This window comes from Manacus vitellinus, unplaced genomic scaffold (genome assembly GCF_001715985.3).
Source record: "Manacus vitellinus isolate BGI_N305 unplaced genomic scaffold, ASM171598v3 scaffold_15_pilon, whole genome shotgun sequence".
Taxonomy (NCBI): Eukaryota; Metazoa; Chordata; class Aves; order Passeriformes; family Pipridae; genus Manacus; species Manacus vitellinus.
The window spans coordinates 6,439,413-6,455,875 of NW_021939122.1; the positions used below are offsets into that span (position 1 = coordinate 6,439,413).

General features: G+C 41.6%; 1 protein-coding gene across 1 annotated transcript in view; it reads right to left on the bottom strand.

Annotated features, from left to right (window-relative positions):
• The window catches only part of ARHGAP22 (Rho GTPase activating protein 22), a 142,062-nt gene that overhangs the window by 24,577 nt on the left and 101,022 nt on the right, over window positions 1–16,463 (bottom strand). The window contains exon 4 of the mRNA XM_008929819.3: window positions 12,491–12,619. Within this exon, the coding sequence (XP_008928067.2) occupies window positions 12,491–12,619 (129 nt within the window). The remainder of the gene's footprint in view (window positions 1–12,490; window positions 12,620–16,463) is intronic.

The following is a 16,463-nucleotide window of genomic DNA, read 5'->3' on the forward strand; positions in this document are numbered from 1 at the left end:
AGTACCCAGTCACTTTGCTTGCAGGAAAATATTCACCCCTCTCAGCTCCTGCTCTCAGAGAAAGAAGCCTGTCGTTAAGAAAAAGGCTTATCAGACAATGCCCCGTGCAGTTATACAGAGGTCAGCTCCCCATCCCATTCACAAAATGCACTCATGTGACTACAAATCTGCAGCAGCCGCTACCCAAAACCTTTTTCACGAAGCTTCTGGGTAATTTTATCAAGTTTAGCTAACTACTTCTCCCTCTGCAGGGAAAAAACAAAAACAACAACAACGTTATCCCTGTCCACAGCTGCTCATCTGCTTCAACTATTAAAATATGTCTGTGGTCACTGTATAGAGCACATTCATCTGAACTTAGTGGCCCACCACTTTCTTAGCTACACTGTGGCCCGGCTTGAACACACATGTCAAAGAAGACACTGACCCAGTAGTCAACCTTTGAGATTCCAGTCAGTGAGACAGTGTTGTTCCACAACAAACTTCTCTACATTCTCTGTTTTGACCCAAAAGCTCCTGAAGAAAAGAATACCCCTCACTACAGGTGAAGGCAGTACCAGGATCAAAAGCTCCAGTTCTTGAAAATGCTGTGATTCTTGGGGCTGTCCTGCACAGCACCAGAACTTAGATTTGGATGATACTAGTGGATCCCTTCCAACTCAAAATATTCTATGATTGGCAAGGTAGTAAGGCATTCCTCAGCTATTCAAGGTATACCCTGAGTAGCATGGCATTGCATACCTAGACTCAGAAGCTCAGACAATACACTAGACACTATTTAAAGCACACTACAGAATATTTGGAAAGTGATGGAAATCCTTAAACAAAAGGTACAAATGAGATCCTGGGTATTCCTCATCCTTTAATTATCCTCTCTTCCCTTGTTGTGAACACAGAAGGCTGCAGGTTAGGGAGAGCCTGCCTACAGTGCTAACTCTTCTAAATGGCAGAGACACTACCAGGATTTTTGGCACTATTCCCTGGAATAATATCTCAAAATGTGTCCCATCTGTTAATAACATTATAGCGCCCAAGACTCAGTGTTTGGGATAGGAGCCCAGGAGATAGCAAATGCAGACTTTTATTCTTCCATTCACTTCTCCATTTCTGTTTTCCATCTCTCAAAACACAGAAACAAGGAGGTATCCAACGAAATAGAAAGTCGTGCTGTTTAACGTGGATATTGTTATACCGAAAGTATAATTAACCTGTGAAATTCACAGCGTCTCTGTGGCCAAGGACACAGCATGACTCCAAGCATGATTAGACTTCTCCAGAGCCTATAATGCTATGAGTTGTAAGAAAGATGATGAAACTGATGCAAACTCAGATTTCTGAGTTTTCCAAACAGCAAACACAGATCTCTGGTGAGAGAAAAAAGCTGGAGCACACGCTTGCTCACATAAGCATCATAACTAAAGCAGAAAATGGCAGCTGCCTCAGTTTGTTCCCTGCACAAGGTAACTGTGCAGCTATAGGTGTCCTGTGACAGCAACATTGTGCTACACTCTCCAGTTACCACTTATCTTCTTACATGAAACAACCCTCAGTCCTTTTAAAAATGTGTTAAAAGTTCATGACTTAGACTATAGAATATGATGAGACTGGAATAAACACAATATAGATAAAGATATAAATTTTTTCTTCTTGTTGAATTTCCAGGTCATACTTGGATCCTGCTTTCTCTGTTAACCCCATTTTCAACAATGAAATCCAAGACTCACACATAATCACTGGATTGCAGGGGCTGAAGACTCTAAAAGTATACTTGACACTGCAGGAATTGCAATAAAATCCAAAGAGTTGTTCACATTGCATATAAACTACCATCTGGTAGTTTTCACCTGGAGATCTCCTCACACACATGTGCCAAGGAGAAAAGGGGTAATGGAGATTGAACTCCCTCTTTCCCCACTTGTATGAAGTTTTTTAACTGTAGAAAAGTTTACCACTTGGCAGATCTTATTTTCTAAAGAAGAGCTTAGGTTTATTAGACAGTAAATCTCACATGAACTTGCTGCTGGGAAACTGGAGGCATTTTCTTTCCCAATGTCATTGCAGGGACAGAATCCTAGCAATGCTCTCATGACCTAGCATCACTGCAGTTACTCTGTTTCAGGTACTGGAACATAGAGAAAGCATCCTGCCTATATATGTCACTACAAGCCTCAAGACTGGCTGGGAAGTTCACTACAGCTCACACAACCTCTGAAAATTCAAGCATGTTTTAGGCTTGGCATCTAACTCAGGTGAAATTCAGTCTTGAATCTGGTTGCAACAGACAGGATTGGTGAACCCACATGAACTCATAAAATATTCCTCCTCGTCTCTGATTGTGAGCAAACTTGTTGGCTTCTACAGCTCTAGCAAGTGCCCATAGGGTGTGGGTATTTTTAGATACAGGCTTAGCGTATTAGCTAATATACTCAAGCGGATCTGAGGGAGTTCAGAGCTAGGAAATTGCTCTATTTGTACAGAAAGGGTCTAGTATCAGAGTTAGAACCAGAGCTAAAGTTCCCTTATTTTCAAGAAGGTTGAGCCTTATACAGGCTCATTTTTTAATCCAGGTAAGCACAGGCACTTCAACATCTTATATCTGCTGAAAGCTGGCAGTGAATTGGCTACAGATCATCAGTCACAAAGCTGAACTCAGCAGGAAAGACTTTAGCAGTATGTCCTCTGTACAGAAAACTTCCCTTCCACTTTCCTCCCTCCCCAGACTCTTTGGTCAGAACCTTCTCCAAAAAAAATTATGACCCCACCCCCCTCACCTGCTGGGGTCTCCACCTTTACTGGTGAAATGAAATCTCCTGAGAATAAACAGCCTTCTGGTTACTGACTGATAAAACAGTTCACTCTGGGTTAAAGATTAGCAAATAGCTATACTCACCCTTCCATGACAGCAGATTCTGCCTAACCTGTGTGAGGTGTCTTCCCAGCTCTCCAAAATATGTCAGAAAAGAAACTGTCTAAGGAGCACAGTATATTACCCTGCCATAAACTCTGACCAGTTTATGCTCTAAAATTGAGATTTTAACTGTGTGCTCACTGAGAAAAGATGATAAACAAACCTAAACATCACTTAACCACGGCATTCTGAATCCAGAGCTCTGTGTTTATTGCTCTGTTTCTCTCTAAACAAAGGCAAGAGTATTTAGAGAACAAAACATCAAGGGCAACAAAAAAAAGCAGTGATCTGGACCAACGTGCCCTGGAAAACTTCTTTCTTCCCACAACCTAAGATCATATTTTACAGAACCTTTTTGTTTACTGACTCTTGCATATGTCTCTATGTTTAAAAAAGAGCTTCCATACCATTGTCATAAGCTATGTCTGTAGAAAGCACCTGACCAGCAGATCATCTCTTTGAAGTGTGCTGCATGTTGATGCCCCCAATGCACAGAAAACTTTACAAAAATTCTGGGTATGAGTAAGTTAAAAAATAGTTATGACATAGTATAATTTTTGCCACCAGTGTCTCATCACCAGAGATAGATGAGAATTCCAGCTGTGGGTTCAAATGCAAGGATCATGGAGTCTGAAACCTGTTGCTGATCCTCATCTCTAGTACAGAAAGAAATTATTTACCTGGATTTCTGGCCATCTAGAAACCTGGCAGGGCCTGTGATCTAGACTCACAACCAAAATTTGGCACACCAGGCAGTTTTACCCATTCAGAAAACCAAACAGGTTTATGTCTGGCAGCTTTTCCACATCCCAAGACTTCCCATATCCCAAGGTTGAAAACGCAAGCACAATCAGTCACTGAGATGCAGATAGGATCAACACTGAACACACCAGATGATTATCCAGTTCAAACTTCATCAGAAATACCTCTGTCAGTCTCTAACTTGCAATTGTAAAACTCACTGCCAGGTAAATTGTGTATGGTTTCACTTTTTTGTATCCTCAAACTCAACCAGTGGTGAAAATCTGTTACCTAATTCCCATATATTTTTCTTTATCCTCCACTGACCAACTTAAATCCTCAATCAATAAAAAGCACAACTTAACTTACAGCTTCACCACGCAAGCAATAACATCATCTCAGTTCCAGCAACAGCTGAACCTGACTGGCTCTGCTTGGGGAAGCGATGGCATTTAGTTCCAATTTGTGAAGTGGATAAACATTTCACTAAATTTGCTAAGCTATAAAGAACACTTCTAGAAGAGGTAAACAGCTGAATGTTCCCTTCTCTCACCTGCAACTCAGAAGGCATGAAGGGGAAATTGCAAGTCCAATTACATGATGATGAAAGAGGGAAAAAAAAGGAGCAACTGTGGAGGGTAGAAGGATAACATTAGAAAGAAAATAGGAAAAGAGAGACAGGGTGGATTTATTTGTTCTTGACTCCTAAATGGTTAAAATTGCAACTTGCAAGGAGCAGGTTACCATTCAGTAATCACATATCCTCATAACATTCATCAAAGGACTAATACACAGAAATTAAAATACTTGCCTGCAAGCTGAGAAACACCACAATAACATGTTTGTCCCATTAATACACAGTCAGGATGTGCAGTGAGAACCATCAGTGTTTTAAGGACTGTCAGCTTTCGGACATGAAGCACAAAACTAATGATTACAGGAGTGGTCTCACTGAGAAACCACCAGTGTAGGGGGTGATGTTGGTCAGACCAAGTGCTACAGGCAGTAGGCACCAACAACGTGACAAATGCACAGCCACTGTCACCTCTCCATGGCTGAAGAGGAAAGCAATCCATTATTGAAGCAAACACAAGCCTCATCATATTTTATCTAAAGCTGAACTGCTCCTCACAACACAAGGCATATGAAGTTAATGACTGCCTCCAGAAATCTTTCTTTGATTGCCCAGGTAGACTTATCTTCTATGAACACAAATAATTTTATTTTTAATCCATATGTTATTTTTATTGTGACAATGAATTTCACATTTCAATTGTGCTCTACAGGAAACTCAATTTTTTTTGGTTCAAACCTCGTCACTGTGCACTGTTCAAATTCTCCTTAGACGTGTCATTTTATCCATCAGCCCTTCCTGCAATTTTCTCTTTTCCAAGAACATTTCCATAGTAATTTTTTTGAGGAAATGGATTCAGATGGATACATTTTACATCTTAATTGCTTATACAACCTCTGGAATACAAGACCAATTCAGGGCAGAGTTTGTATTAAAAATTCTACCCTGAGCTCAAAAAACCTTTCCTAGCACAAGTTTCATTCAAATGAAAACATACCCATATGATGTTTCATTTTATCAAATCAGCATTTCCCAACCAAAAGAAGTTCCATCAAGCGAATCCCATGAAAAGCTTAACTCTGTTCACCTGCAAATGTTATGAAGTAATTTCTGTTTGTAGTTTTTCTCTACCTGCTATCTGGTTGAGCAGAGGCACCGAGAAGCTGCCTGCCATTCCCCAGCTCAGGGTGCCTTTGGTGCACTCTTTGGTGCCCCAGACTGCCCACAGTAACAGATAAAGCACTGCAAATTCATTCTCCTGATGCCAAACTGCATTATCCTTCAGAAGCCACTGGGACTAAGCTGGCTAACGACAGCTGGAGATGGTGCTGCAGTGCAGAACTCGTGCTGCTGCCTGGGGCTTTTGAAACCAGTAGGAGGTGACTTTCCCCCTGTCAAGTCCTGACACAGTACTCCAAGAAAATTAATTTTTGCTCTGTGTTAACCAGGCTACTGCATGGTCTCCACTCAGAAGCCAGACCAGCTTAGGCTCTAATACTGAATGTCACTGAAAGCTTTGACCCAGCAGCTTTAAAGGTGAAATACATGCAAGAAGCAGGGGAGCAGGATGTGACTTCTAAAGGTAAGATCTTCAAAAGTCAGTAAGGAACACCTTTTGCCCTTGACACGCTTCACTTTTGCTTTTAGTTTTAGACCCTTTCATCAAATATTTATACACACTTATAGGAACCATTCTGCACCTTCTCTTCTTCAGGTTAAACAATCCCAGCCTCCTCAGCTTCTCTTAGTATTTTACTTGCCACAATCCTTTAATCATTTTAGTGGTCTTTCACTTGACTCACTCCTATAAGCCCATGTTCTTGTCCAGGGACACCAGAACTGGACAAAGAACTCCAGATGTGGTCTTACCAGCGCTGAGGGGAAGGCTCACCTCCCTGAACCTGCTGGCAATGCTCTTCCTAATGCAGCCCAGGAACCTGTTGGCCACAAGGGTGCATTGCTGGCTCATGTTCAACTTGTCCAAGAGCATCTCAGGTGCTTTTCTGTAAAGATGCTTTCCAGTCAGTCAGCTCCCAACATACACTGTTGACTACATTTATTCATCAACCTCGTGTGCAGGACTTTGCATTACTCTCTGTTGAACTTCGTGGAGTTCCTGTTCACTGATTTCTTCAGCCTGCTGAGCCCCCTCTAAATGATGACACAATCATCTGATACACCAATCATTCTTCCCAATATCATCTGCAAGCTTACTCGAGAGTGTACTCAGTCCCATTTTCCAGGTCATTAACAAAGTTGTTAAACAGTATTGGCCCCAGTGTTACCCTTCACATCCCTAACCAAATTTAACTACAGGTGTCCTTTTCCTAAGTCTGTTCCTGCATGCTCAGTTTCTCTGTATTTCCCCTCTTAGGTCACTGGTCCCTGCTTCCACTTCTGTGCTTCCTTTGTAGGTAATGAGCTTTGTCAGGAGCTCCTTGTTCATCCATGTCACCTTTGCTTAGTTACCTGCACAAGGAGGAGTGCTGTTTGAGCTTGAAGGAAGTAATCCTTAAAAATCAACATGGTCTCCTGGTCCCCTCCTCCCTCCAGGACCACATCCCATGGGATTCTTCCAAACATATCTCTGAGAAGGTCAAGGTCCAGAGTTCCAGACAATTTTTCTATCTGCATTCAGAGTGGCTCTTTTACAGACAGTCATTGTCACCTCAGGCAAGTTAGCTGATTGCTCAATACTTCAGATTCTTCCTCTACAGAAAATGAGGACAATTGCCTTTCCCTACCTCAAGGCAGTAGAATATGACAGTAAAATATTCTGGTCATAAAGCATTAATAGAAGACCCAGATGTATCTGACAGAGATAAATTTTAAAAAAGAACTTAATCAGATCTTAGATCTTAAAACTTTCTTTGTTGTAAACAGTTGCAGCAGCAAAATCCGCTCCCAACTCACTTTAGTTACATGCTGTATCTCAGTTTCTATATCCTAAAGTGTACCATCTGCTTGTGATACCTTTGCCTGGGGCAAGGCTAACCAGCACCTCCTTACAGATGATTCATGCATCCCCTAGTCCTGGGCAAATATCTGAACTCATAACCCCCATCATCTTTCTCTTCCTCTTCCCTTGGCTGGGCCCATCTCCCAGCATTAGACAACAGCAAAGAGCAAACAGTGATAAGCTGCATCAGGCGCCAGCTATCTCTGTGCAGAGATAACAGCACCTATCAGGCACAACAAACACCACACACCTGGGGCAGCCTGCACAAGGGAAGCCCACCCTCACACCTAGTGAAGGGGCACCTCTTGACCCAGTCAGGAATCCTACTTGAGACTGTCAGTCAGGGGTAGCCCACTAGCAAGAAAGGGAGCAGAAACCTCTTCTCTGTCTTCACACTGGGGAAGTAACAGAAGTCACCTCCCTGCTCTTCATTACTGTGGTATCTTAGCATCTTAAATTCACTGATATGGCTTTATGCTTATGATGCTCTTACTGGAAAATTCCCATCTTGCAGGTGAAAAAATTAAACTCAAGACTTCCAAAACTTAATCCTAGCTTCTAAACAGTCTGGCATCCAGGTGGACATGCATCTAATACAAAACCTGACCCTTCACAACAGATCACGTTTGCTCTCATGCAGGTGTTATCTGAAAGACATTTACTCATCCAAAGCAGGATTCCTAATTAGGCCTATGTAGGTCTAGTCTTCCATTTACCCATAAGGACATTGACCCAGGAACTAAATTACACCTCAATTACCCTAGTTTGTAGCTCTCCCCTAATACAAGACATGGTCTGCACAATAAGGCCCTGGTTGCCAAAAAAAAAACCCCAAAATATTTTCTGCGCTGTTTGCTGGCAGAAGAAGAAAGAATCCACACATCATGGTTTATCTATATGGGAAAGATGTCTGGAATTAACAATAGTAGAGTGGCTTCCTCAGTGGACAGTTCCTCAGACCCCACCAGTTAAAAACTGACTATTCCTCCTGAGCAGAGAAACTTCCTGAAGCTCTTGCAACGCAATTCCTTTGTCACAGGGTAAAGCCCTCCATGCTTGCCTAAGGGAAATACATCCCTTCCAACTACTTCACCTCCCCTGCATCACAAGTAACTGATGAAAGCTTGGGATGAGGAGGAGGAGAAATTAGGATAAAGTAATGGAGAAAGAAAGCGGCTGAGACGTGTATTTCTGGCAGAGGAGCAAGGAACTGCTCACGGCAAGACAGAATATGTAAACAGAAGAAAACAAACACAAACATAAATCAAGATTAACAGAGAATTATTCTGTCCCCATGGAGTGTTGGCTGTGTGCTGAGCTGTGATAGAGTTATGCCACTTGGCTTTCAATTCAGGCACCAAAAAGCCCAGGCTTTGTATCTCATGGCCAAAAATTCAGTCCTAGACACATTCTGCTCTACAGCTGATGGAAACAAAAATAAGGAAGGCATGTCAACTGAGAGGTGTGTAGAAGAAAAGGGATTTCCTTTTAGTGGCTGTACCTCTTCAGACTAGAAGTACAGCCCCACCCTACATGTACAGAGCTAGGAATGACCTCCTCTCTCCCCCAACTACACCAAATGCATCCACCTTTGGAAGACACTAGCAAGGTCATTCTCACCCAAGCCTATGGCCACAAACCCTTTGCATTTAGCACTACAGCACTGCTACAAGCACTTCACATGAAAGAGCAACTGCTGAACAGCATGACTGTAGGACACAGAGGGACTCTCCAGATAAGCTTTTAGTGGTGTAAACTTGGAACAAAATTTGTCACAGAAGTAAAAAGGACCATAGGAAACAGTTTTAATCACCCTCTGTCAGAATGTGCTCCAAAACTTACTTCTATCAAGTCACTGTGACAAATTTTTTTCTTAAAGACAATCAAAACATACAGAATACTCTCAAATCACTGTTTACAAAATCTTCTGGTCTGAATGAGATGGGCTAGACTAAAGAATTAAGGAGCCTGAAACTCAAGGAAACTTGTTAGGAAATTATTTTCCCTATAAACAAGACAGCTCTTCTTCAAAAGACTCAGAAACTCTAGGATTTTATTTTAAAGCCACATTTGAAGTGTATTTCAAAGAACACATTCCATATGGCTTTTAAATCTGAATGTGTCTATTAATAATTTAGGATCCTCAGCAGCTTTGGGGAGTTTTCTGTTTTAAGAAGCCTTTGCTGTTGACCTTTAAGCACAGTTCATGTGCTCGCAGCAACATATAAGAAGGTACCCTCAACCCTTTTTATTTACGTTTCTTCAGTACATCAGCAAAGATTACAGTGTGGTTAAGCCCCCCCCTTTTATCTTTGCATAATTCTTTTTTACACCATATCAACCTTCTCCAGGGCTGGATATTTGCATATTAATAATGAAGCCTGCTTTTTAATTCCTCCCTTTAGCATACTATATTAAATAGTGTTGATAGATAAGACTTGGCTCTCAAATTAGTGGTGGTAGCAAAGCAGAGTTCAAATTATTCAATTAAAACAGAGACAGCTATGTTTATTGTCTTCCCACATTTGAATTAAGCTGCAATCTCACTCAAAGAAATTGCCCTGCTCTGATTCTGATGGAGAAGGTGTAAGTTTGATCATTTCCCCAGACTGCCTAAAAACCATTTGGAAAAATTGGTTTGAACATCTTCACTGTTTCATAGTTATTGACATTCCTATAAATTCTTTGCAAAGTGCAAAGAAACTGAGGATGCAGCTCCACAGTTCTTTAAGCCAATTTAAGTGTGGGTTGCAGTCAGAATGAACAAGCATGCTCTCTTCTACCCCCTCATCTCTCCCCCATGTCCTCATTGTGTTGGAACTACTAGTCCTGCAGCTGCATGGTTAGCAGGACCAAGGAATCAATCTACTTTCAAACTAATCTTCCACCCTTTTTTTTTCCTGTCAGGTCATTTCCTACTGCACAGCTGTGTAACCACTAGTGTGAGCAGAATGAAACCTGGTGGGAAGCCATGGCTGCAGTGGGAGAAAAAACCCACCCCTGACAGTGTTTAGTACTTCTGTTAGCTCAGAGAAGTGACCCCAGCATAAGAATCTGCCCATGCAGCTTGGACTACAAAGCAGGCATAGCCAAGCTAGCCTCAGTCTGCTGCATTTCAGTAGTAAGGCAGAGAGCTCAGGTCAGACTGATTGCCCAGGGTGTACCCATATTCTTGTGTAGTTTTAATCCACAGATAGGAAAAATCAATACATAATTGCACTTATTTCCAACTCTGCAAACAGCAGTGCTTCTCTTCCACAGGGCTTAAGCCAGCTCTCACTGACATCCGAAACAACCTTTACACCGACACTGATGGAACAAGATCAAATCTGCAGCATGTGAAAAGAGCAACAAACAGAAGCTGCTGTATTCCCCCTTGCACTGCTGTAGTGCCCCCACCCACTTCCACATCCTCATGATTTCATTTTATGGTTCTATGGTATCTCATAAAGTCCCAGTTCCTGGAATCAATGTAAGAGTAACAGTATCTGCCTCAGTTAAAGGAAAACCAAAATGTCATCTGATAGTTTTGCAGAGAAGTTTAGAGGTACAGAAGAATAGCATATTAATTAGGACAATACTACCCCTTAAACAGACAAATAAAAAAAAGGAAGTCCATCCCTACTTTTATGCCATTCTGATGTTTTTGTTTTTAAAATATTGTGATTTTTAATTACTTATTATTTTAATACTTAAAGATGTTTGCTCTGAAACTACTTCAAGAGACTGTTCAAAACATTAGCAAAAAAAGAAGCCAAATTTGCACTGATACCCACAGTGCTGACAAAACATGCCCTAAAGATGGCTGTTGCTAGAACATGTAGCATTTGTCATGACTGCCTCCTTTTTCCTCACAGTATTTCTTGGATGCACATAGCAAAGCTGTAAAATACACACTATAAGGTACACTACAAATGGCCACAGAAATACCAGCTTAGATTCTGAGACTTCTGATGGAAGACTTGCACTGAGCTCAGAGACTAAAAGACCCTTCATTGTGGACTGGAATTCAGAGTGAAAGCAAAACAAGCACATATTCATGTTTGAGGAGAAATCATGGTAGACCCATTTCTACTAATGAAGAGGGCTTGTTCTGCCCACAGCACAACAGCATCACACACAAGCTCTCATATCAGATACAAGCTAACTTTTTTACATACGCCCTTTCTGCTAAGTGAAAGAAGGATCTAGGAAAAAATTGCATCAGTAGAGATTTTATCTCCTCCAGACAAAGCAAATGCTGCTACACAGGAACTCCAAATTTCAAGAGTCACTTAAAAGAAAAAGAAAAAAAACAAACCAAAAACCAACAAGATAAAAGTTACTAACAAACACCAGGTCTTCTTGGTGACCTTGTGGTATTTGAGCCTCCCTCAATTGCATCAAGGTCACTTTTCTCACCCCTACATCCAGGAAAACTAGTAACTTCATTTCTGCAAAAGTAATTGTATTACCTAACCCTTATCTGGTGCTTTTTTATCTGTACCCCTCAAAAGATGTCGACAGCACTATCTGCATATGATAACACTATTTGCATGAACTCCATCAGTAGCATGGAAGTCACTTCAAAGCCCAGTGTCCAGCACCAAGCCAGCAGCTGCTGTCACCAACATGAACTCAGAAGAAAACAACTGTGAACCCTTGTTCTATGCTAAAACCACACAAACAACTCCTATCTAATCTACTGACTTGAGAATTCTAAGACTATGGTACCATATCAATACCAAGAGTCTGGATTTTTTGTTCATTTTAACTACAGGAATTGTCGGCAGCTGTATTACCTTACAGGTGTTCACTCAGCCTGACCCTGTTCTTCTTCAGGCTACACCCCCAACTAAAGCCAGTGGAAGCTTTGCCTTCTCAACTGGGCCCTACGTTAATTAGATTCAAAGTTTTGCTGCCTCTGGCTGGTATGGATGTTCAAGGTGGGCATCCGCCCTTATGGAAGAAAACCAAGATAACTGGATAGACTCCTTCATGTCCATAAGGATACAAAAGGTCCACAGAATAATTTGCTGTAAAGAACTGAGTAGTGACAACAGCAATATGTTTGTTATCACCACCCATTTCTGAGTCAGTTATACAGTCTGCATGTGCCCTTCCCTTCTATTCCTGTCCATCCCCTGGCAGGAGGGGTGTGGGGGGGAAATCAACCCAATCTCCTTGCTTCAAAATACTCCAGACAATCAAGAGCTTATCTAGACATCTCAGTGATTTTACAGTGTTACACATATCCTAGTATCACAAGAATATGTTTTACCTTGAGGCAAATGTTTTAATTTATGTGCATGTGAGCTATTTGCAATACCTCCACCAAATGGAGCCCATATAACCCGTCGGATGGCTTTTACCCAATCTTCCATTTCGTTCTGGGAATTAGCCATGAGCAGGAAAGCCTCATGATTGACAGGCATCTTTTCCCGGTCCCCTGCGCCACCTGAAAGACAGAATACAAATCTCTTTTAGTACCTAGTTCAGAGGAGAGCAACCAATGCTTAAAACCACTAAAAATCTGGGCCCAAATGATCAAATTATTATTTTAATTGAGCAGTTTTACACACAATTCCTACACATGTGCTGCAGCACCCACAAAGCACAGGTTAATAGAAGATCAAAGCAGAAGTGCAAAATGGGCATTTCCAGTGTGGGAACCTGGAGATGTTGTATCTGCTGTCTCAGCAATAAGAAAGTGAAAGCACAGGTTGTAAGATCCCAGAGGAAAAGTATGTAATTAATTCCACATACCTGAGCTGAGATATTGAGAGATTATTACCCAGAAAGGGGACCAAGGGAATTGTAAGACATTTTAATTGCTCAGATGCACAAGTCACAAGATAATCCACTTTACCCAAGTCCTAGGGAATTTCTAGTCTCAATACAAAGAAAGAGACCCATTCTGATTTTGAATCCTATTCAGAAGAAAGTTAAGACCTGGGAATATGAATCTGACACTTCCACTTGACACAAGAACTTCAGGAGCTACTAATGCTGGCACACAACATCTCAGAAAAGTACTGACCAGAGTATCAAATCCACTCAAGCTGTCACAATGCATGTGTCACCTGTGGATACTTCAAGACTTGAAACATTTTCACCCCTCTTTTCCTGTTTCCTTTTTAGGTCAGCACTCACTTCAGTCAATTCAAATCTTCCCCTCACCCCTCATTTTACGTTCCAGAGCTGGATACAACCTATGAGTGAGTACCACATAAACGCACAAAAGCTTTACAAGAGCAGCCTCTGTATGAAAAGGCTACTGATCCCATCCAACACAGCAGCTGCATCACTGGGTGCCTGGAGCTTCTCCATCACCATGGAAACTGCTTTGGCTTTGCTAAGGAGATAACATCTGAGCCGTTGTGTCACTGTCATTTCCACACTTACATGGATTTCAGCACCTACTGGCAAGCTAAAGCTGCCAGCCTGTGCTGAGCAGCTGAGATTGCCTGTCCATGGAATTCAGAGATAAGAGCAGGATGATGGTATGCTGTGGTTTCTGCAGAGCTGGTTTAGCATACAGAATGTGTGCTTCTTAAATCCTCTCCAATCTGGGCAAAGGAGCAATCTGGGAGCTGCCTGCAAGCCAAGGAAGCACTTTTTCTTGCTATTAATTGTTTTCTGGCCTCAACACACTCAGCAGCATATGTTGATTTGCAAAGCAAAAGTGGTAAAATGAGATATGTTGGGAAGTATTTTGTGGCTCTCTAAGAAGCTATTCACTGAACTGGGAAATTGAGGCAGTCTTTCAGTAAAGAGGAGAAACAATGGCCACCTGGGACTAGGTATTAAGCTTAAGAAACAAAAGCCATGATGTTTTATCCCCCGTGTATCCAAATTCTGCTTTTTTTCCTCATAGCATGCTCTTGGACAGTCTCCCATTTTGAATTTACTGAATTATTCATATTCTTAAGATATATGAAGCAGAACAGCTCTCTAGCTCAAGGTTAGGATGCAGGCATCTGAACAGATCAATGTTCCACCTCACTCTGCTACAAGGATGACATACTTCATCCTCTGCATACAGAACAGTCAGAGCAGGAAATTAGTCTGGGAAACTCTTGTCACCGCCTAAATCTTTTACCAACATACCCAGCCTCATGATGAAAGCAGAGTTACCTTACCCAGCAGACCCATTACTGTGCCCTTTTTCACAATCACATATTTTATAGGAGATACGATAGCAACAAAGAGGTTTTCCACAGCCCTCAATGCACATAAGAAACTGGGTTCAGGATGTGGCATCTGGAAGATAGGTGGCCTGAGCTCAAGCTAGCTCTTCAGTGGAATGAAACTGTCTCAAAAAAAACAATTACTGTATGGGTCATACCATCAGCAAACAACTGAGCTTGGTCAAGTTAAAACAAACATCTTGTCCTGAAGTTCAAAGGGACCAGCTGAGATCTTGCCTACTCATACCACAAAGAGCAAAAAGAGACCAGAATTAAATCACACATTGCAAATTTAGTTGGAACAACTGAACTAACCCATACAAAGATTGCCATAGGAAGTACAATAAGCAGACAGGGAAGACTTTTTACTGTACTTTTGCAGAAGTGGTGTCAGCATCCTCCCAAAGAATCACTGTGCCAGAGGGACCTGACTACAGTTCCCCTTCCCCAAGATGTTATTTGGACAAGCCAGCTGCTTTCTAAGCCTTCATAGACATTTTTCATGAAAGTATTTAGGAAAAAATAAAAAACATTTATACTTCTATTTGAGTCTCTAAAAAGTAAAAACTGGATGGGAAAAAAAGATTCCTGTACACACAAGACCTGAGATTCTGCCAAAAACTACATACAGCTCCTCCATGCCTGGCTTTCCCCACTGAAACTTTAAATAGGAGCAAGGTCATGACCCTACAATTTGCCTGTGGGAGAGTCAGCAGTGACTAGACATGTAACTACAAGCAAATGAAGGCAACTCTACACACGGAGGCCAGCTTAGAAACAAGAATGCACTTCAGAAGTACTTCAAGAAAGCATCATGTGTTAGCATGATGTGAATATGCAGTGACAGAGCTTGTAGACCAACCCAGAAACGTTTTTCTTTTTTAGTAACATTTTACTTGTATTCCTTTGCATACATGGCTGGTTCCTTTCACTACATCCTTGAAGCAACAAGCAGAACTAGAGATGCCCAAAAGGCAGAGTTCAGACATATCTCTCTACATTGTGGTAATATTCAACATATTTTGAGTCTTAGAAGTCAAAAGAATAAGAAATTACTGAATTCAAACACCTAGATCTTCTTAAAAAAAAAAAAAAAAACAACAAAAACCCCCATAAACCAAAACCAACAAAAAACCCCCAAGAAAACAATGAACAATGTCACATGCACCTTCTTCAGAAGTCCAGAATTGTACCTAAAATTCATAGATGCTTTCTTTTCTGGGCTCAGGAAAGGATCTCATTATGGATTTCAGGTTTGAGTTGGCGACACAACACTGTATCAGTTCAAACACCCTAGACTTTAGAAATTGTTTTAGGAAATCAATTTCAAAGCTTCCTGCCTAGAAACACTTGGGGATGGAATTTTAATTTTGCCCCCCACAGCAGGATGAAGTTCATATTCAGCTACTGCATTCACACATCCTGTCACTAACAGAGCTTCAGCTCTTATTATGGTTGCCGTTAAACTCTAACCCTGAAGCACATGAGCACTGCTTCTACTCTGTGAACCAAAAAGGGCCTCTAGCTGCTAAGTACCATGACAGGGACGCTCTGCTAACAATTTTAAACACAGACAAGGGTTTTTCATACCCTTGAACTTCTTGCTCGTCTTTAATCAAGCTTCCATACAAACAAGATTGGGTCTCAGAGACCAGCCCTGCATATCTCAGGGTTGCCATAGGTAGACATTCCAGTCCTTTTGCTCAAAGCTTCTTCCATCTCCAGACTAGAGTTTGCAAACACAAACAGAGTGCAAGCACCTCAACAGATGTGGCAGAAACAGGGGGCTTAACTTTGGGGATGAATAGTCCATCTGCTTCAGCATTAGCCTATGACCAGGGCATCCTGCATTCAGTTGCCTCCTTTGCTGCAGACTTACAGTGCATGTTGTGCAAGATGCACTAGATTCCATCCTTAAGCAAGCTGGCAGTGCGGTTTGCCTCCCATCTGGGTGTACAGAAACTGGGAAAGGTGATGGCAACCCTGTAAGCATATACAGTAAACGTAAGAGCCTAGAAAGATTAAGGGACTTGTTTTGTTACTGCTCACCATCAAAAGGGCTGCAGGTCCCAGCTGACTTCAATGCTTTGCCACCCCTGTCTTAAGGTATCT